The following is a 22018-nucleotide window of genomic DNA, read 5'->3' on the forward strand; positions in this document are numbered from 1 at the left end:
CAGTTGAGGTTTCATTGTTTTGTATGTTTGTTAGGCAGGAAAGAACACTTTGGCCTTTTTTACATCTCAGAAATCCCTTTAGTTTAGCTTTTGTTTTGTTTAATGATTACTATGATGTGCCACCTCGCCCACTCATGATTCATAAATTCAGAATGTTGGGTGGAAGAAGAACTTAAGCAAATTAATGCATGAACCTTGTTTAGTCAGACGCACAGTTTGCTTGTATGATCACCTTATAACATTATCAATTCAACTGTGGGGGGCCACAGCCTAACCTGGCAACAATGAGCAGAAGATGTGAACTAACCCTGGACAGGAAAACTCTTCTTACAATAAGAGATTGTTTACATGCCTTTTTTATACTGAAAGATAAGGCTACCAAAAATATGAAAAATTCAAATGTTATGGGTGTTCATTCTTCGACCAAGAAAAAAAAAAAAAAAAAAAAAAAGAAAAGCATACCGTGGGGACAGATTTTCTTTCTTGAGTATGTTGAGGTGAAAGAGAGATGGAGCCAGGCAAACAGCAATGTTCATAGGGGTCATCTGGTTCTCCTCGACAGATGTCACTTCATTCAGGAAACTCAGCAGGGTCTGCAGTACTTCTCGGTTTTCATCAGACATCAGCATGATAGCCGCTTGGACAGCCTGAAGCCTCTGGTCCTTGGGCACATCTTCATGGCAAAAAAAAAAACAAAACTTTCTCAGACATGCCCAGCTGTAATTTTTGAGGTTAACCACACCAGACAAGCTTAGGAGACTGCGGCTTTTTATCATAAACCATTACTGAATTCTTGACTCAAAGGGTACCATTCTAATTAGTGTCATGTAGAGTGTTCTTATGGAGTGGCCAGTCATCAAAAGGGTATGAAATGCTAGAATGGCTGCAGTCTGTCTCCTGGTATTACTCACAGAGTAACACCTTATTAATCAAAAATCAATAATAAACATTATCTCAAAAATAGAAATTTCATTTTGCTTTAAACGATTGTTTAAATCTTGTTAGCAAAAAATACAAGAACTATATAATAGAATATTTTGAAGCATTCAAGGGAAGCCTTTCTGCTTTCTCATTTATTTTTGAGTCATCCTGAACTTCTGCTATCATGTATGTCCATCTACAGAAGAAATACTGTGCTAAAATGACATCAACATATATATATATATATATATATATATATATATATATATATATATATATATATACACAGTATATACAGTATACATATACAGTGCATCCGGAAAGTATTCACAGCGCATCACTTTTTCCACATTTTGTTATAAAATGGATTAAATTCATTTTATTCCTCACAATTCTACACACAATACCCCATAATGACAACGTGAAAAACTTTTACTTGAGGTTTTTGCACATTTATTAAAAATAAAAAAATTGAGAAAGCACATGTACATAAGTATTCACAGCCTTTGCCATGAAGCTCAAAATTGAGCTCAGGTGCATCCTGTTTCCCCTGATCATCCTTGAGATGTTTCTGCAGCTTAATTGGAGTCCACCTGTCGTAAATTCAGTTGATTGGACATGATTTGGAAAGGCACACACCTGTCAATATAAGGTCCCACAGTTGACAGTTCATGTCAGAGCACAAACCAAGCATTGTCTGGAGGCACAAATCTGGGGAAGGTTACAGAAAAATTTCTGCTGCTTTGAAGGTCCCAATGAGCACAGTGGCCTCCATCATCCGTAAGTGGAAGAAGTTCAAAACCACCAGGACTCTTCCTAGAGCTGGCCGGCCATCCAAACTCAGCGATCAGGGGAGAAGGGCCTTATTCAGGGACGTGACCATGAACCCGATGGTCACTCTGTCAGATCTCCACAGGTCCTCTGTGGAGAGAGGAGAACCTTCCAGAAGGACAACCATCTCTGCAGCAATCCACCAATCAGGCCTGTATGGTAGAGTGGCAAGACATTCCTTAGTAAAAGGCACATGGCAGCCTGCCTGAAGGACTCTCAGACCAGGAGAAACAAAATTCTTTGGTCTGATGAGACAAAGATTGAACTCTTTGGTGTGAATGCCAGGCATCACGTTTGGAGGAAACCAGGCACCGCTCATCACCAGGCCAATACCATTCCTACAGTGAAGCATGGTGGTGGCAGCATCATGCTGTGGGGATGTTTTTCAGTGGCAGGAACTGGGAGACTAGTCAGGATAAAGGGAAAGATGACTGCAGCAATGTACAGAAACATCCTGGATGAAAACCTGCTCCAGAGCGCTCTTGACCTCAGACTGGGACGACGGTTCATCTTTCAGCAAGACAACGACCCTAAGCACACAGCCAAGATATCAAAGGAGTGGCTTCAGGACAACTCTGTGAATGTCCTTGAGTGGCCCAGCCAGAGCCCAGACTTGAATCTGATTGAACATCTCTGGAGAGATCTTAAAATGTCTGTGCACCAATGCTTCCCATCCAACCTGATGGAGCTTGTGAGGTGCTGCAAAAAGAAAGGGGCTAAACTGGCCAAGGATAGATGTGCCAAGCTTGTGGCATCATATTCAAAAAGACTTGAGGCTGGAATTGCTGCCAAAGGTGCATTGACAAAGTATTGAACAGAGGCTGTGAATACTTATGTACATGTGATTTCTCAGTTTTTTTTTTATTTTTAATAAATTTACAAAAACCTCAAGTAAACTTTTTTCACGTTGTCATTATGGGGTATTATGTGTAGAATTCTGAGGAAAAAAACGAATTTAATCCATTTTGGAATAAGGCTGTAACAAAAAGTGATGTGCTGTGAATACTTTCCGGATGCACTGTATATACTGACACAGCAATCAGGCAGGGTTCTAGCCAGGTTATTGGCCAAGTAATACTGTTCCCTGAACTTATAATGTTCCTTGCATCACCCGTCGATTACAGGCACTTATAGTGTGACCGCAATCTTTTCGAAGTTCCTTTGGTGGCAAGCCACTGCAGAGCTGTAAGCCTGCGGTTGATCCGGCAACAGATAAACTATCTTCCACAGAAGTGGTGATCGCACTTCGGGACACTCTTCAGTGTGTCATCCCATTGGGGGAGTCTCAAAAGAATTTAGAAACATCACAATACAAATATCCATTTTAAACTTGGAATGTACTAGATTTGCACTTTCTGTTTTTGATGAATAATGCTTTACTGGATTGACTATTTTTTTTAACTCAAACCCTTAATCTTTAAGATTAACACACAGTATGAGAATACTTGAATGTTTTGGATATCTAATGATTCACATTGTGCTTAATACATAACCTGTTTAGATTTTTGACATTTTTACTGAAGACACTTAGTGTAAAGTCCCAAGATAATGTATTTTTTTCTCACTTTAAAAGAAGTTATTCTGCTATACTATTTATTTAGCACTTACAAATTGATAAAGCTATTTCTGAAAACAGGCATGTCTTATAGGAAAACATGGAGGCATTAGATAAATGGGAACTCTAGTTTTAGTTCTGTTTGTGAGATTCCCTCAATTATAACATTAAAAGTGAGGTAGAATTCCCAGCTTTTCGATCTAAAACTGTTTTTTTTTTTTTTTTGCTGTATCATGCTTTCTGGTGTTCTCATTGTCACATCACAACAATGATTCAAATTCTTTCTCAATTATGGTAATTTCATGCTCCTCTTTTGTAGCACAATTAGAAGCAAAACCAATATTGTCAGAGAGGTTTGCAATTTGCTCCGTTTACAAGTTTCTGTCTAATACTGTATTTTATACTAGCCAACCCGCGTTGTACCATACGCCCCATAATCAGGCCGATTTTTTAATGATTTTTAAGCACAGGGAGAAAATTAACATTTCAAAAATCGGTAATGTAATAAATCAGCAAGAAAAGCAACATTGTAACAATGCACGGAACGAACCAACACACAATCGTCCGTGACTGAAAACTGGTGGACTGCCATCGTGCCTTGTCCTGCCAGACGGAGGGATGCGAGTGCACTGCGCTCAGGCGCGTGTGGAATGGCAGGAGAGAAGAAGGACATCCACTCCGCTCCCTCCGTCATGCTAGTCTGCTGATTTCTCGTTCAGTATGCACTGCCTTTTCATGTGCCCACCTCCAACTCGTCACTTGAGTCGGTGTCGTCTTTACACAGTCCAGATGCACATGTGACTCACGTAGACTTTTCATTGCTCTGTGCGGTTTTGGCTGCTTTTCTATATATAATCCACCAAGACACCCGACCACGGTATTAGCGAGGTGGGAGGGGGGTGTGCACAAAGGGTAGGGACGAAACCAGTGAGAGCATATGAGTCACACTTAGTGGGAATTCCACGGTTTGCAGCACGAATGGGGTTCAACGGCTTACCCACGCCTCTCTGCGCCGGGTAGACACACGCTCAATCTCATGCATAATTATTAATTGAATGCTAAACACTTCTGAAAAGACACGGTTGTCTAAAACGGGTTGGTGTGAGAATACAACAGTAAGTGAATGAAAAGATGGAACTCTGGAGAGAGCAAAATACAACACAATAGTGAAGCCGCGGCATAACAAACGCCGCATAATTATTTGATGGTTGAACACTTCTGGAAAGACACAGTTGTCTAAAAAGGGAGGGTTTGAGGTTACAACAGAAAGTGAATGAAAAGATGCAACTCTGGAGAGAGCAACATATAATTGTCCGTGAGTGAAGAAGACGCATGTTTGTCGTGGATGTGAATTGCTGTATGTAGGGTGTAAAACAGTTTGCTATGGTGCATGCGGTTGTGCGTCGAAACCGAAAACTTGGTTTTTAAAGACTGCTTACTTCATTGTGTTTTAACCTCAGTTGTAAAGGATTTTTTTAAGGATCCCATTGGATACCCCTCGCAAACCGTTTTACACGCTGCATATGGCGATTCACCTCTGCGAGAAACATGCCTCTGTGAACAGTCAACGTGGCTCGGAGGTGCCAGGAGTTGGTGGGCGTGGCTCCTTCCTGCGTGCGCCATAGGTGTCTTGCTTGTTGGCGGCTCCGTGAATCCACACCCCTTCCGGCGTGCTTTCCATGATTATCTTGCCTTAGTGAATTATATATATAGATAGTTTACTTACTAACTACAGGATAATGTGATATACAGTGCATGCTTTTATACCAGATAAATATAAATTGAACTCGACCTATATATGTGTTACAGTATGTAATAAAATGTTTATGCTCATATCCTAGTAATGGAGAGGTAAAATGAACAACATACCTGAATGGTAACTGATGTCTATGTAAACATGTATAGGCATTTTAGTCTGGGAAATCTTCAATAATCAACACCTGCAATTATCACAGTCTATGACAAACCATGGGACTCATATGTAAAAAAAATAAGTAACAGTTCTCACTAGACGTTGAAAAATATAAATCCCTGACCTCCAGAAGAGAATTACATATCCATCACTTCAGACTCAACATACCAATACCATGGCCCCTGAGCCTCAATTATTGCTATTTTAATGTAACAAAAAACAAGCAACAAATAATATGCATGAATTGATAGATAAAAGTGAAAGGCACTATATAATAGAGAGATGTAGTAATGAAAGGCACTAAATGACAGATAAATAGGTAGATATTGTCAGGCACGTGTGATTAGAAGGCATCTTCATTGCTCTATGCACGTAAGCATTACCACCCTGGGCCTAGAGTTGCTGCTCTTGTTAACACAAACTGTCTTTCCATCTGCTGGTTAGGGGAACCTCAAATTGAAGGTGAGTGATGTCACTTCATTAGAACCCTCCACTTCTGGAAATCAGAACTACAAAACCAACTGGGACTGGAAGGAGGTGGTAAGTTTATTGACTACCAGTAAACAAAACAGAACACTCAGAAGTAAAGCTTTGGTTTCTTGTTTTAAGCATGCTATTTATTTTGGCCAGTTTTCCAACCTTTCCTTTGGATTAAACAGGGGACTGCTGGTTCCCCAGCACTCTTGTTGGTTCCAGGTCTGCTAATATCAGATAGATAGATCATCTGCTAATAAATGCTGGATGAGTTGTAAATAGATAAAATTGTACTTACATTGGTAGATATGAAGGAAAGTTTCACCCAGTTTGCTAGTAAGAAGGGGCTCTGGGAGGTCTCTGAAAAATTGTTTCACCATGTCGGCTACATCATAGGCTGACTGATCTTCATAATTTACATTCTCAGGGGAGCTCTCGTTCATTTGTCTTAAAGCTTGAATCCTGGATTTGACCCCAGATTTCCGAAAAAGTCCAACCTAGAGTTGGGATCAATAATGAAAGTTATTCAGAAAAGAAGAATAACAATGTTTATATCACTATGTGTATTCCTTCTCGTTGCTTTTAAATCATGCATATTACAGAGAGATATGCTTTTTAAATCCTTTATTTCCCATCTGTAAAACCAATACATTCAAATGTTAACTACTGGGCAGCTATGTTAAAGTAATTTTCTTTTTCTCAAGTATATCATAACTTGATGTGATGTGAAATGTATACTGTATCTACATGTCCGAATTCCTAATTGTTACTCTTCAATCAAAAAGTATGAATTATGAAATCTTGGAAATAATGTCTAATGTTTTATGATAATTAAATACAAGAAAACATATCTGTGATGCTCCAGATTTTGATCAAAATAGACTTGACAAAAGAATCCACAATAAGGAGTTTTTTCTTTATAATTTAGCTTGTCCTAGAATCAGTTTGCAAAAAACACATAAAGTTGTGAGCCTGATTACAGATGGGCAAATGTGTGCATTAACTTTATTCATTCTTCCTAATTTGAATTTTATAAAATGCACTCATTTCCTACAACATCCCAAATATATGTATGTTGGGTTGAATATATATACTGGACCTGTATATCTGTAAACTCAAGGTATGGTTTGCTTATTTTGTTGCATTTTAATTGACATGCCCACATCTATAGAATTAAACTGACCAATGAAAAGGTTTCAATAAGCATTTTAACTTTATTGATGTTGATATTTTGTATGTGTTTAATGATTTTTAAACTGCATTATTCCATTTCAAAGTCACAGGAAGCTGCAGCTGGCCCGACAGCAGTAGAGTCAAGGCTGGGTCCAACTCTGGACAGGACACCAGTTGATTGCAGGACACACTTCTGCGTCAGTTTAAAGTTACCAATTAATCTACCACAAGTCGTGTGGCCTTGTGCGTAAACTCACACTGACAAAGCAGTAATGTGCAGAGTCCAGACCGACATTGACCAGACCGTAATCTGAAGTTGTGAAGCAGCAGTACTAATCACTTTGTAAAACCACCACCCATAAGCATAATCTGTTGTTAGTAAAAGACTAATTAAAATAATAATTAATTAAGTGAATTAAAGATGGATAGTTGTTTAATAAAACATTGCTGAAGCAGTGGAGAATCTAATTATGATATAACACTTTTTACACTGTGTCCACACTGCTATTGTTTCATTTAAAAGCAGTGTTTTTAAACCAACCACATTGTTAAACCACATTTCTAAACCAAACTCAAGAAGTTTTTAAGCCATTTTTACATCATTTATGAAAGTATCTCAATGCTAAAATGACAGAAAAGCATATTGCATAGCTGTTTGCCTACACTTGACATCTGCACATCAGAGAAAAAATCCTTAAGGGGACAGTGACATTGCCAGTCATGGGATTTATCCCAAAACTGTAAGGGCTGGTAAATTATTTTCATTTTGACCACATATGCAGCTTTCAAACTTGTATAAAACACAATTTAGCTGCATACTGGTATGCAACACAACAAACGCCATGGAAAGCAACTCCTCTATGTTGGAATGTGCTTTTCTTCCGTAAGGAATGACCAGTCAGGGAATGAGATGTAATGAGCAGAATCCAATCAGGTAAGGGCCACATAATAAGCACGGACAAAGTTGATTTAGAGTCTCTATTTCTGAAGGACTTCACCACCAAGCTGGCATTTTTAAAATTATACGGCTCTGGAGAGCGCTTTCAAAAGTCTCCATTATCAGGGGCAGTGTGGACTAAATACATAAACAGGGAATAATGTCTGCACTTTTAAACAAAAAAGAAGTGATGAGGACGTAGATTTTGATACTGTAATAATAAAAAAAACATCATTAAAACAACGTAGCACAAGTGGAAATCAAATTTATTTTTTTCACCCAGTATAGCATGTTGGGACAGATTTCTTTATGTATATAATTTATGATCTGTTCATTTGAATTATTTGAAAAAACAGCTCTGGTTAACCAAAACTATTACTAAGTATTTTATTCATTCAGGGCCCTGGGTGGGTCTGAGCACACCAGGTCTATTGCAGTGACCACTCTCATACAGGGCATTGCTAAATGGGTCCAGAAAATGGATGGATCATACCCGATAGCCTTCTTGTCTTGCAATGTGTGCAGAGGTTTTCTAAAATTGGGCCATTGGAATTACAGTCATTTAAAAAACTATGCATGATTTATTGAACCAGCTCACATGTTGATACATATTGTTACTGGACACATGGCAGAAGCAAACCTGTATGGTGGGCCATTTAATTGCAGGGCACACCAACCCTTCATAATCAATGTAACCTCCATGTCTTTGGGAAGAAGGAGATAACAGGTGAAAAACCCAAACTGGAATAGGAAATACACACCCAATTTATGGTGACAGTGACCAGGCCTGAGATTACACAACGATTATTCTGTTATGACGGTAATGGTAATTACATTTTCTAACATTAATTCTTTCTCAACATGCACATACACTGACTCACAAATACAGTACATATCATCTTTTTGACAAGCAAAAGCAAATGGAAACATTCCAGTTTTGTGATTTTTTTAATACCGGAACTGTTGTTTGATTCATATATTGGGGTTCTCAGTTTAAGGAAAAATATATCAAACAAAGGAAAGTCCTGGATGGCACACTGAGACTGACCTGATCTAAACACTGACTTCTTAGGTAGCGTAATGCCTGCTGCAGGCTCCGCGGAAGAGGGTGACCAGACCTCTGGACGTGAACTATCAAAGGAACACCAAAGACGTTTTTGTCTTTGTAGTCGGGCACTTTCATTCTCTTCATAAACCTTGGTACAGACCTGAAAGCAAAAAGCTTGGAATTAATAAATACACCACCAAAATGGGAATACACATAACTTGATTGATCAAGAGTTAAAACGTAATAAAGCAATTTCATACTACTGTAGCAAGACCAACTGAGATTAAATTCTGAGGAAATTTATAGAGCTTTTAAGAAAATTCTAAACTGACATACAGTATATTAAAATGTAAGCTGTCTTTACATCTCATTTTGGGTGTCCCCTGCAGCTAGTAAAGGTTTTTGTTTATTTATAGTCATTATACTTTTGTACAACAAAATTCTGATGACAGCTTTCAATGTGCAGCAAAGAAAAAATTGTAACATAACAGCATAACACTACAATAAGACAATTATTCAGGTAATGAAGAAAAGAAATGAAGATGAAAGCAGCACATATCCATCCATCCATTATCCAACCCACTATATCCTAACTACAGGGTCACGGTTATCTGCTGGAGCCAATACCAGTCAACACAGGGCACAAGGCAGGAAACAAATCCCGGGCAGAGCGCCAGCCCACCACAGGGCGCACACACCCACCCACACACCAAGGACAATTGCCAATCTACCTAACCTGCATGTCAATGTACTGTGGGAGGAAACTCACGCAGACACGGAGAGAACATGCAAACTCCATGCAGGGAGGACCTGGGAAGCAAACCCAGGTCTCCTAACTGCGAGACAGCAGTGCTACCCACTGTGCCACCATGTCGCCCGCAGCATATATTCAATTGGTATATATGAAAAAACTTATATACAGCTTAAAAAATAACAATTATACAGCGTTTAAAGTGTCAACATGCATTGCCTAAGAATAAGTTCCTTGTATGTGTGATCAATGTGAAGGTAAAATGTGTCCATATGTGTGTGTCTATATTGTATATTTTATCTGCATATTATAGTTCCTGTAAACTGGAGGAGCATTTTGGGTTTGGAGAGGATCACATCTCTAGGGAAAAAGCTATTTCTCAGTCTGTTAGTGTGTGATCTGATTGCCCTAAACCTCTTTCCAAGCAGCAGTGGGGCAAACAGATTGTGGCCAGGATGTGTTGTATCTCTAATAATTTTGCTAGCCTTTATCTGAAGTTGGCTAATATAGATAGTGGCCATGTTTGAGAGTTCAGGGCAGCTATCTATGACAATTGTTTTTATATTTTGCACCACACATCCTCTACAGCTACCATTAGCTACTACATCACTAACCTGTCTAAAAGTCCAGGGGGTGCTTACCATGGCTCATCGGTAGATATGCACATAATAAATGGACATCTTATTTGAAGGCATAGTCCCTTCATGGAGGTCTAAGCATCTCTTTGTGACTATATCTGCTTTAAGGGGTTTTGAAGGCTCAAACATGAGAAATCCATGATTATGAATCATCTTTGTACTAAGTGAGCATTTTATTCTGTATGTTTTCACATATATGAAAAACAGGAAAATATTCAATGGGATCAACACAGTTTTTATTTCTAAGTCTATGGCATTGTACTGTATTTCTGTATATTGTTTAATACAAGTAGCCATTTTTTCCTTAAGACAATGTGCTTGTGATTCACAAGATACTCTTTTTTGGTATATATTGTCACACATTAGTTTTATGAGTGTCTTATGTGAACCAACTGAATGGTTTACCCATGGGCACTGAAAAGGGGTTGCACCCTACATAAGTTTTTTTTTCCACTTCTGTTTCCAAGACAGAAGAACTCCTGGCCATAGCTAGTTGACATCACTCCTGGTCTCACAAGACTCTTCCACCTCAGGCTCCATAAGACACACCCCCACTGGAAGTCCAGCCCAAATTTGAGCAGTGTAGCACTGGAGGAGAGACCTCCGACAGAGCAGTACTGACTGCTGCATTTGAGATATAAAGTCTACAGTCTTGAACTTTAAAACATAGGAGGAATTTCCTGGCTGGAACCACAACACTTGATTGCCTTTTTTGTCTTCCTATTACACATACTAGACATTAAGCCCGTTACAATGACGGGCGCTAGAACAGTAGTGCATAAACATTATTAGGAACAGTCTATATTAAATGGCAAGGGACCTTGTATGTGGCTGTAATATGCGTCACTGTATTGTGTGCCTTTAATTTTCTCTCTCAGTAATACTGGTTTGTATTTACATAAAATGCCTGTAATTTTGTCTTAAAGTAATACAGTGGAACCTCGGTTCATGACCATGTAACCCAATTTGGTCGTGAACTGAAGTAATTTCCCCCATAGGATTGTATATAAATACAATTAATCTGTTCCAGACCGTATGAACTGTATGTAAATATATATTTTTTTAAAGTTTTTAAGCACACATATAGTTAATTATACCATTGAATGCACAGCGTAATAGTAAACTAAATGTAAAAACATTGAATAACACTAAGAAAACCTTGAACAACAGAGAAAACTAACACTGCAAGAGTTCGGGCTATGGCCTTATGACCCGCTCGATCAAATAAACTTTTTTTTAATGAGTTTTAAGCACAGGGAAAAAAATGAACATTTGAAAAATCCATAATTTAATAAACAACCAAGAAAAGTAACATTGCAACAATGCACGCGTGTGCCTGTGTGTGTGTATGTCCCTCTCACGGGCCTGCGTGTGTGTGTGTCTGTCTCTCGCGTGTGTGTTTCACTTAAGCGCGTGCCTCTGTGTCTGTGTGTGTGTCTCTCTCGCCTGTGTGTGTGTGTGTCTGTCTCGTGTGTGTGTCTGTCTGTGTTGCGCGCGCCTCTGTGTGTGTGTGTGTGTGTGTGTGTGTGTTTGGGTGTTCTGGGTGGTTGTGTGTCTGTCTCTCTCACGGGCCTGTGTGTATGTGTGTCTGTCTCTCGTGTGTTTGTGTGTGTGTCTGTCTTAAGCGCGCGCCTTTGTGTCTGTGTGTCTCTCTCGCCTGTGTGTGTGTGTGTGTGTGTCGCTCGTGGGCCTGTGTGTGTGTGTGTGTGTGTGTGTGTGTCTGTCTTGTGCGAGCCTGTCTGTGTGTGTGTGTCTGTCTCATGCGCGCCTGTGTGTGTGTGTGTGTGTCTGTCTCTCTCGCGCACACACCTGTGTGTGTCTCTCTCTCTGCACACACAGGGAATGCATTGGACAGGAAGAGACTGAACACGTGCCGTGTGTCCCCGCGCATGCGCACTTCACCAGAAGACACACACACAGACACCTGGACGCACACAGGGGTTTTATTAAAGAGGATTTACAGTCAGAAAAAATAAGTGCAGAAATGCAATCAGCACATGAGCACTAAAGTATCAGGGTAAGTTACATAAAATGTCTTACTTGTGAGAAACAACACTTTATTTTTTTAACTTTCACTCCTATTAAATCCTTATTTTCCAAATGTTCTCCTACTTTCAAGATGGAAATTTTGAAACTGAATTTTAAAGGTATTTAGAAAAGATGAGGACAGCAACCACTACAATGTTAGATATACAGTATAAATCTTTATAAAGAAAAACAAAAAAAAGACTCTATTAATACTACCAGAGTGATTAAATATCAAGACCACCAGAGACAAACATGTATAAAAAGGCTTTTTCTGTTTAGGCAATATATTCAGCTAATAAATAAATAAACCAGCCTACTGACTCTCTAACAGGTCAATGTGACCTTTGTGTTCAGCCGTCAGAATCACCGAGGACCTAGGCGTCACATTATCAAAACCTGACAATTGGCACTCAACTTCCAACGCTGCCTTTGAAATGTTCAAACAGGCCATGTTAACTCAACACTATTTGAAAGGGATGTTGATTGATAACTAAAGAGGGCAGAGAGATAAATGAGGGTATACTGTTGCATTTCACAAGGGATAGTGTACATTATCAAGAATGTGCCATGATTAGATAAGGAAATACAAATCCTAAAGAAAAAAGGGGCATACACACTGAAAAGGTTTATAGTTCGATGGAATGTCATATCTCAGGAAACGATACTGTAAAGCTGAATGAGCAACACAAAAAGGAAATGAGCCAACTGGATTCTTTCTAACAATACCTCAATGAAATTTTACTCACCATGTCCAGCCATGTTTATTTGACATGGAGTATTTCTCCATAATGGCAGTTAGACGAAGAAGGGAGAATTTCTGCAGCAGATTGAGTTGAGCAGCACACTGGTTTCTGATCTGGAATGAGGCCATGGGATGACTGCGGTGGTTGGAAAGCTGAAAGCTGGGCCACCGGAGTCTGGAAGGAAAAATACATGTAATCAGCAGATCCAGGTTTAGACTGGTGACTTTCATTCATCCATAAATATTTTATCTGAGTCTGCTTTAACAATTACAGCATTGTGGAGAGATGTGGCCTGCCCTGGAGGCCATGGGTGCAAGGCAGAAATCAACCCTAAATGGACAGTTTCACCCAACCATACAGATACATCAAGTACAAAATAAAAGTAATACATTTTAATAACAGATGGTCACACCAAAAATGTTAAAATCTGTTTACTCTTACCATTACACACATATACAGTATGTATTGAAATATATTTAATTGTTTAATTGATAACTACAGACACAAATATTTACCGCTTTACATATATCTACAGCATAAATATATGTGTGTGTGTTTTTTGATGCATGTTTACAATATATGAAAGTTTGTTATGCATACCATATTATATTATACATTATTATATAATTTAGGGGAATATATGTTTAAATGATTTGCTCAAGGTCACATATGTGAAGGCTGACCTGACAGCCATGTGGTTTAACCTTTAATATCCATTGCTGTGTCCACTATGCTGCACTACGCCTCTTTCATTTTGCAAGTCAAACTCGCTTTATGTCTGGACTGTGAAGGAATACTCAATTCTTGGCGGGAAACATCCATAAATACAAACTCTAGAGAGAGGACAACTCCACCAAGAATTGAGACACTGTGCCATTATCCTTTGTCAATTTTGCCAATACCACTGACTTACTCATCACGAAATCTCCCGAACCATGAGGACTTGAAACTTGAAATTTGGAATGTAGCTTACCCTTGGCCCATAGCTGCTCGCTAAGAAACGGTTTAAAAAATTTCACGGTCCAACGCGAAATTTCTTATAGTTTTTTAGACCCACTTGTATGTCTGTCCGCTTTTCACAAGAGAACTACTTAACTGAATTTTTTTTTCTATTATTTGCTTGAACATTCCAGTTGATATTGCGACTTTCTCATCGCGCTAAGTATCACAGTTCGCTTGCAGTACCGATTTATTAGCGCGAATCCGAGAGAGACTCATTGGGCTGCGGGGCCTTCCTCACTCACACATTTGCCTCAGGGCGTAAACTTAACTCTGCTTAGTTAGCAAATGACAGAACTACTTAATGGATTTAGATCTTTTATTTCTAGAATTAGCTTGAACATTCCGGTTGATTTTGCGACTTCTCTCATTGCGCTAAGAATCATAGTTCGCTTGCAAGAGCGATACATTCAGGCTAATCTGAGACAGAGGTTGCGGGCCGAGGGGAGGGGAAAGAGTGACGTCAGTAGTAGAGAGCTGGGCCGGGCCCTCTTCACTGTCCTGTTTCACTAATACATAGGCGAAGCCACAGGGGATGGCTAGGATATACAGTGATCCCTCCTTTATCGTGGGGGTTGCGTTCCAGAACAGGTGAAAATCCGCGAAGTAAAAACTATATGTTCATATGGTTAATTTTATGTATTTTAAGCCCTTATAAACTCTCTCACACTCTTATAAACATTTCCCGCACAGTTATACAGAATAAAACCTTTGTATTCTCTTAGATATTAAGTAAGATTAGTTGAAATTATGTATGTAAACACACTGTTTATATACAGTAAAACCTAAATATTATTTTAAAGATATCGAGCATCTCCGATATCACATATGTTACAGCCATTACGATAGACAGGCCACCAGCAGTAAATACATACAATGCCAGAAAAATTGTATACAGTAAAATGTGTATACAGTTACACTAAACGTACATACATGTACTAAGTACTGTATGTAGAAAATGAATTATGGTTACTCACCAACAATGACACGATGACATGTCCGATAACAATGAGTTTAATTTTACTGCACAACAAAGGAGAGCATTACAGCTCTTCTAAAGGAGCCTCTTCAGGTGACTGTGTAGCACCGCCGCTGTTCTTCTTCCGGCAGTCTTCAACCCAAATCCCTAAAGCAGATTCCATCTGGAATACTGCCTTATTATGTACACTTACAACTTGTTTTGTGCCCTGGTCAAAGAACACTGCGGCTGTAGGTCTGTTCCTCCTTTTTAAATAAAAATAATTGTGGACTCATTGATGCCGTAATTGTGTCCTACAGCGGTGTAGCTGTTCCCTTCTTTCAACATATCCAAAACTTTTACCTTTTTGGCAATCGTTACCATTTTCCGTTTGCCGTTTGGGCATGCCCCCTAAAGCAGTAGCAGGAGCAGATCGTTTTTGAGCCATAACGAAGGGCTTGAGTACGCACAAAGATAAACACAAAAGAGCACAAAAGTTAACTCTTTATACAGCGAAACACGTTGATGCTGAATGAGCGAGACGAGACTTCCTGGTTAACGCAGCGGAATCGAATTCGGCGTTCCGTTGCTGAGCCAGTCAGCACACAGAACTTAACTGCGTGCTCTGATTGGGTGGCTTCTCAGCCATCCGCCAATAGAGTGCCTTGTATGAAATCAACTGGGCAAACCAACTGAGAAAACATGTACCAGAAGTAAAAAGACCCATTGTCCACAGAAACCCTCAAAGCAGCGAAGAACCTGCGTTATATATTTAGATATGCTTACATATAAAATCCGCGATAGAGTGAAGCCGCGAAAGTCAAAGCGCGATATAGCGAGGGATTACTGTATATACTGTATATAAACATTGATGCTGCATTCGTTTTAGCCAGGTACGTTCACAGACCCACCATCTTGGAGCAGTCCACTTTACATTTTAGCATCATACAGGGTGCATCAATTCTACCCGTGACTTTGACAAAATGACTCAAAACTGGACAGCCTACAAGTGCAATGAGAGGAGAAAGCTGCAGGCGAGACATGAAAGAATCACTTTTCTTAACTTTTTCTTTAACATGCATTTGAAGTTTATTACTATTGTACTTGTTTTTCAGGGTATCAACTAGTTAGCTCTGTCAGACTAAAAACACATGCAAAAACAGCAATAGATTGACATTTTGATTTGTTTAAATGTATTCATGCCAAATATTTATTAAAGATTCATTACTGATTCTGTGGACACAGATAATAGTATTTTATTTTCAAGTCCTGATATAATTGTGTGCTATGTTTCACGGCTATCAAGTATTTTTATATATTATCATTAATATTAGCTATCTATCTGTCCTATTATTTCTTCTTTGGTGGTATAGCTCCCATGGCTTTGCACTAGCTTACAATTCCAAATCAGCTGTTGACTTCTTTCACTTCCATGGGTTGCGCAATATGCTACCCAAGTGTCTGCTTACATTTCTCACAAGCCATCTCTGCATGTGCCATCCTGGGACTGCCAAACATTTCATCATTCAGAGGTCACTTATGCGAATAATGCCAAACCAGCCCTGAACAAAAAGCTCTCATTAAATGTAGAAAAAAGTTTCAGTAAAGGTCAACAGCTTCACTGAGCAAATAATAAATGCCACATCTTAAGTTTACAACAAAGCAAGCACTCTGCTGAGCTTTAACTGTGTTTAGCAGTGGCAACAAAAACAATAACTTTTTAAATCTGTTGCACTGTATAAAAATAATCATTGCCTGGAATACACCAAAGACTGAAATATTTAACAAATGGCTTGCTTTATTATAAGAATCTAAAAAGATTTACATTTGAAAAGGTTAGCACATTTTTATAGCCCTGTAGTTTCAGATAACATGTAAATCAATAATTTAGATAAAACTGATGTAATTTGTTTCAAAAAAGTAATATGTGATGGATTGGAGCTGCATATGATGCTACACTCATTGCCTCCTGGAAAACCTCTCTTTCCAATGACTCTGAGCTTAATTATGAGCATTAAGGAAATGTACAGTATAAATAGATTGAACCCAGCCACAGGGGATGCACAAACCAGTGTGTTTCTTCGTTCCTTTCCCAAGCCTGGATAAATTGGGAGTGTTACGTCAGGAAGGGCATTTTACCAGATCAATATGGATTGGTTGAGGCCGAGGTTAACAATGATTGCCACCAGAACTGTTAGCCAACAGGGAGCTGGCGGAAATTGGGCTACTGTTGATTGAAGAAAGAGAAGAAGAGAGGGGTCATGTGTCTGGAGGCAGGTGGAGAGGAGGAAGGTAAATAGAGTGGTACTGAGGGTAGGAACTTGGAATGTTTGCAGTATGACTGGTAAGGGAAGAGAGGTAGCCGATATGATAGAGAGAAGGAAAGTTAATATATTGTGCGTGCAAGAAACTAAATGGAGGGGGAGTAAAGCCAAATGGATCAAAGGTGATGGACAGTGTACCCAAGGGACAGAAAGTGGTGATTGGAGCGGATTTCAATGGACATGTTGGTGAAGGGAACAGAGGAGATAAGGAGGTGATGGGTAGGTATGGTGTCAAGGAGAGGAATGCAAGTCAAAGGATAGTGGATTTTGCGAAAAGGATGGACATGGCTGTGGTGAATACGTATTTTAAAAAGAGGGAGGAACATAGGGTTACGTACAAGAGTGGAGGAAGATGCACACAGATAGATTATATCCTATTCAGAAGTGTCAATCTGAAGGAGACTGAAGACTGTAAAGTTGTGGCAGGGGAAAGTGTAGTTAGGCAGCACAAAATGTTGGTCTGTAGGATGATGTTGAAGATCAAGAAGTGGAGGAGAGTGAGGGCAGAGCCAAGGATCAAATGGTGGAAGCTGAAAAAGGAAGAGTGCAGGGTTGAGGTCAGGGAGAAGGTAAGACAGGTACTGGGTTGCAGTGAAGAGCTACCAGACAGCTGAAGGTGTGACATCTGAAAGGTGAAGAGAGAGGTGGCAAAGGCTAAAGAAATGACTGTCACACACATGCGCTTAAAAGACAGTTTACTGGCTAAAATAAGTGCGTTTGCCCGCTGAACCAGGGGTTGGCGCTGCCCTATAATTCCTTCTCCTCTCTCTCTACAGAACAACAGAGGAACCCTCAGCCTAACCATCATATCCAGTCCCCAGACAACATCACTTCTGGTTCCGGTCCACCAGAGCCTGCCTCCTTCTCATTTAATTTACGGTTCCATAATACCACATACTCATGACATAATTTCCTTCTGCCGACCATATATATCGCCTACTCTTTGACTCTCCAGTCGGTAAAGATGTTATTCACTTGCTTGACGTCTATAGTATACAGAGGAATCCCCCAAACCCTTAATGTTGTCTTTGTGTTTAATTTACAAGGCGTATGATGAGTTTTATGACAGACTGGATACTAAGGAGGGAGAAAAGGACCTTTACTGATTGACTAGACAGAGGGACCAAGCTGGGAAAGACGTGCAACAGGTTAGGGTGATAAAGGATAAAGATGGAAACATACTCAGAAGAGAGGAGAGTGTGTTGAGCAGATGGAAAGTGTACTTTGAGAGGCGGATGAATGACGAGAATAAGAGAGAGAGAGACGGTTGGATGATGTGGAGATAGTGAATCAGGAAGAGCAACGGATTAGCAAGGAGGAAGTAAGGACAGCTATGAAGAGGATGAAAAATGGAAAGGCCATTGGTCCAGATGACATACCTGTGAAAGTATGGAGGTGTTTAGGAGATATGGCAGTGGAGTTTTAACCAGATTGTTTAATGGAATGGAAAGGATGCCTGAGGAGTGGATAAGAAGTGTACTGGCACCTATTTTTAAGAATAAGGGAGATGTGCAGAGCTGTAGTAACTGCAGGGGGATACAATTGATAAGCTACAGCATGACGTTATGGGAAAGAATAGTGGAAACTAGGTTAAGAAGGGAGGTGATGATTAGTGAGCAGCCGTATGGTTTTATGTCAGGAAAAAGCACCACAGATGCAATGTTTTCTCTGAGGGTGTTGATAAAGAAGTATAAAGTTGCATTGCATTGCACTTTGTGGACATGGAGAAAGCATATGGCAGGGTGCTTTGGGAGGAGTTGTGGTATTGTGAGAGGAAGTCGGGAATGGCAGAGAAGTACGTATGAGTTGTACAGGATATGTACAAGGGAAGTGTGACAGTGTTGAGGTCTGTGGTAGGAGTGACAGTTGCATTTAAGTTGGAGGTGGGATTACATCAGAGATCGGCTCCAAGTCCTTTCTTATTTGCAATGGTGATGGACAGGTTGACAGATGTGATTAGACAGGAGCCTCCATGGACTATGATGTTTGGTGATGACATTGTGATCTGTAGCAAGAGTAGGGAGCAGGTTGATTAGACCCTGGAGAGTTGGAGATATGCTTTAGAGAGGAGAAGAATGAAGGTCAGTAGGACCAAGACAGAATACATGTGTGTGAATGAGAGGGAGGTCAGTGGAAAGGTGAGGATGCAGGGAGTAGAGTTGGCAAAGGTGGATGAGTTTAAATAGTTGGGATCAGCAGTACAGAGTAATGTGGATTGTGGGAGAGAGGTGCAAAAGAGAGTCCAGGCAGGGTGAAATGGGTGGAGAAGAGTGTTAGGAGTAATTTGTGACAGATGGATATCAGCAAGAGAGAAAGGGAAGGTCTGCAGGACGGTAGTGAGACCAGCTATGTTATATAGGCTGGAGACAGTGACACTGACCAAAAAACAGGAGACAGAACTTGAGGTAGCAGAGTTAAAGATGCTAAGATTTGCATTGGGTGTGATGAAGATGGATAGGATTAGAAATGAGTACATTAGAGGGTCAGCTCAGGTTGGACAGTTGGGAGACAAAGTCAGATAGGCGAGATTGTATTGGTTTGGACATGTGCAGAGGAGAGATGATGGGTATATTGGGAGAAGGATGCTACCGATAGAGCTGCCTGGCAAGAGAAAAAGAGGAAGGTGTAGGAGGAGGTTTATGGATGTGGTGAAAGAGGACATGTAGGTGGTGGGTGTAACAGAACAAGGATTTTAAATTACATTTAAAAATTGCACAAACTGCATTTATTTAATTCTGCAGATTGATTTAATAATATCAAAACATACATGAATGGAGATAAGTAATAATTATTTACAAATACAGTATGATGACCTTTTCATTGATTTTTGTTATGTGATGGTATTGAATTGTTAATCTGATGTCAGCGTAACTACACCTTCTATTAACATGGTAATGTCTAATTTTCATTTACATGGTCATCAAAAATAACCTGTGAGATTTTAAACTGTTCTTTGCATAAAAGCTATAAATATTACAGCCAAATCATACCCACACTTGATTTATGCAGTCTCAGGTGTATGAGAATAACCCCCAAAGGAAAAAAGAAGATATCTGAGCGTGATTCAGAAGATACCCAGAAGATAGTTAATTTAGGCTCACTAGGTATTTTAGTTGGGATATGTGAATGATACGTCTAAATGCTTCAATGATCTGTTGGGTGAATCATGCTCATATATCTTCAGACGCACTTACTTCATTCCAATTATTTAATTCCCTTCAACCTATAAGTGGAACACCGTGATACCTTTACATTCATCACAAACAAGTGCTAGCCACATGAAACATGATTTCCATAGCAACCCTAGTAAATGAAAGTGGAACTTCTCATCTCAGGCACAATGAACACATTCAACAAATGAATGCACATCCACATTCAAATTCCCAAATAAAAGTCTAAGCAGCCAGCGTGTTCCTGTCTTCTAAAACACCACATTTCTTGCATGCAGTCTAATGCAGACAGTTACCTTTTTATATTTCCAAGTAGCGTGGAGCGAAGGATCCTGCAAACAATGAAAGCAGCTAATGTCTCCTTCACCTCCAAGAAACCAAACTTTACTTATACTCTTTTGTAGAAAGAGAAACAAACAAGTGATTGGTCGTTTCTTATTCTAAGACATTTTTGGGCAGACAAATGTATTCCTTTCTTCAAAGAAGCCACACTCTTTTTGCATTGCTTTTCTTTCAAGTCTACAGTCTTTTTTTTCTAAGCAGCTTGGAGGGGACAGTCAATCATCGTTCTTTAAATTTCATATTGTATCATTTACCACTAAGCCTGAGATCTTTGATTGTTTTATGCAAAGATGTCATTAATGCTAATGGAAATTAACTCTTTAATTTACTTTATCACATTAAATATCCACTTTAAACCAACCTTTTCAGTGACAGCAATGTAAATGTAGCTGCCCCAGTCAACATAGTGTGTCACACAATGAGTCTCCATCATACATGGCTGATGGCTTGATGTCTAAAAAAAATGCCTAAACAATGAGGCATAATTAAAAAATATTCAAGCCACTTTTATTACACTTGTGCAGCATATGTAAAGGAGAAAAAAATAACCCGATTTAGTGAAATCCCATCAGTTATTCCTTGATGTCTTTCTGCAACACTCAAATGGCATCCAGCACTTCAAACTTGCCAAAGTGGTCCTCAAACTGTGTGTACTTTGTGACAGCATTGTCTGCTACTTCATTTAATTTTTTACTTAATTACGTCCTACGCCTCTTGTTATTTACTTTACATTTCTTTCCCTGAACAAGAAAGCTACTAAGTTATCAAACAATAAACACTCAAAGTCATTTGACAAACAGAAACTTCCACTAAATAAAATTAAAATGAGGATAAATACTTAAAGCTTGTTACAATGCATCACTTCGTACATTCAGTGACTTCAGTTGTGAGACATGAACAGATACAGATTCTCAGTTTATATAAAACAGAGATGGACAGTTACCTCTCAGCTCTTCCGGCCTCAAAATGATTATAACAATGAATGCATTAAGTGTGGGGCAATTTTGTCTGTTGTATTTTCTTTTTGATCATGTCACTATGTATGCATAGAGAATCCCGTTGTTAGTGAAGGGCTGTGTTTACAAGCAGTCTGAAGGCTGCTGTATTCACTTACCATTACACAAGTTCACGATTTGCAGTAAAAATATTAATAACGATTTAGTAAAGCCTGGTGCCAACATGCATAGTTCATAAGGATTTAAGGATTTCTGGTT

General features: G+C 39.4%; 1 protein-coding gene across 9 annotated transcripts in view; it reads right to left on the reverse strand.

The window, feature by feature from the left end:
• Nucleotides 1-22018, reverse strand: part of LOC120523992 (stAR-related lipid transfer protein 13-like) — a 546464-nt gene that overhangs the window by 14520 nt on the left and 509926 nt on the right. For all 9 annotated transcript variants that reach the window (XM_039745760.1, XM_039745759.1, XM_039745763.1 and 6 more), the window contains 4 exons: nt 13015-13185; nt 8852-9011; nt 5992-6190; nt 463-673 (listed from right to left, as the gene is read on the reverse strand). In XM_039745760.1, the coding sequence (XP_039601694.1) occupies nt 463-673; nt 5992-6190; nt 8852-9011; nt 13015-13185 (741 nt within the window). The remainder of the gene's footprint in view (nt 1-462; nt 674-5991; nt 6191-8851; nt 9012-13014; nt 13186-22018) is intronic.

Source organism: Polypterus senegalus, chromosome 2, assembly GCF_016835505.1.
Source record: "Polypterus senegalus isolate Bchr_013 chromosome 2, ASM1683550v1, whole genome shotgun sequence".
Taxonomy (NCBI): Eukaryota; Metazoa; Chordata; class Cladistia; order Polypteriformes; family Polypteridae; genus Polypterus; species Polypterus senegalus.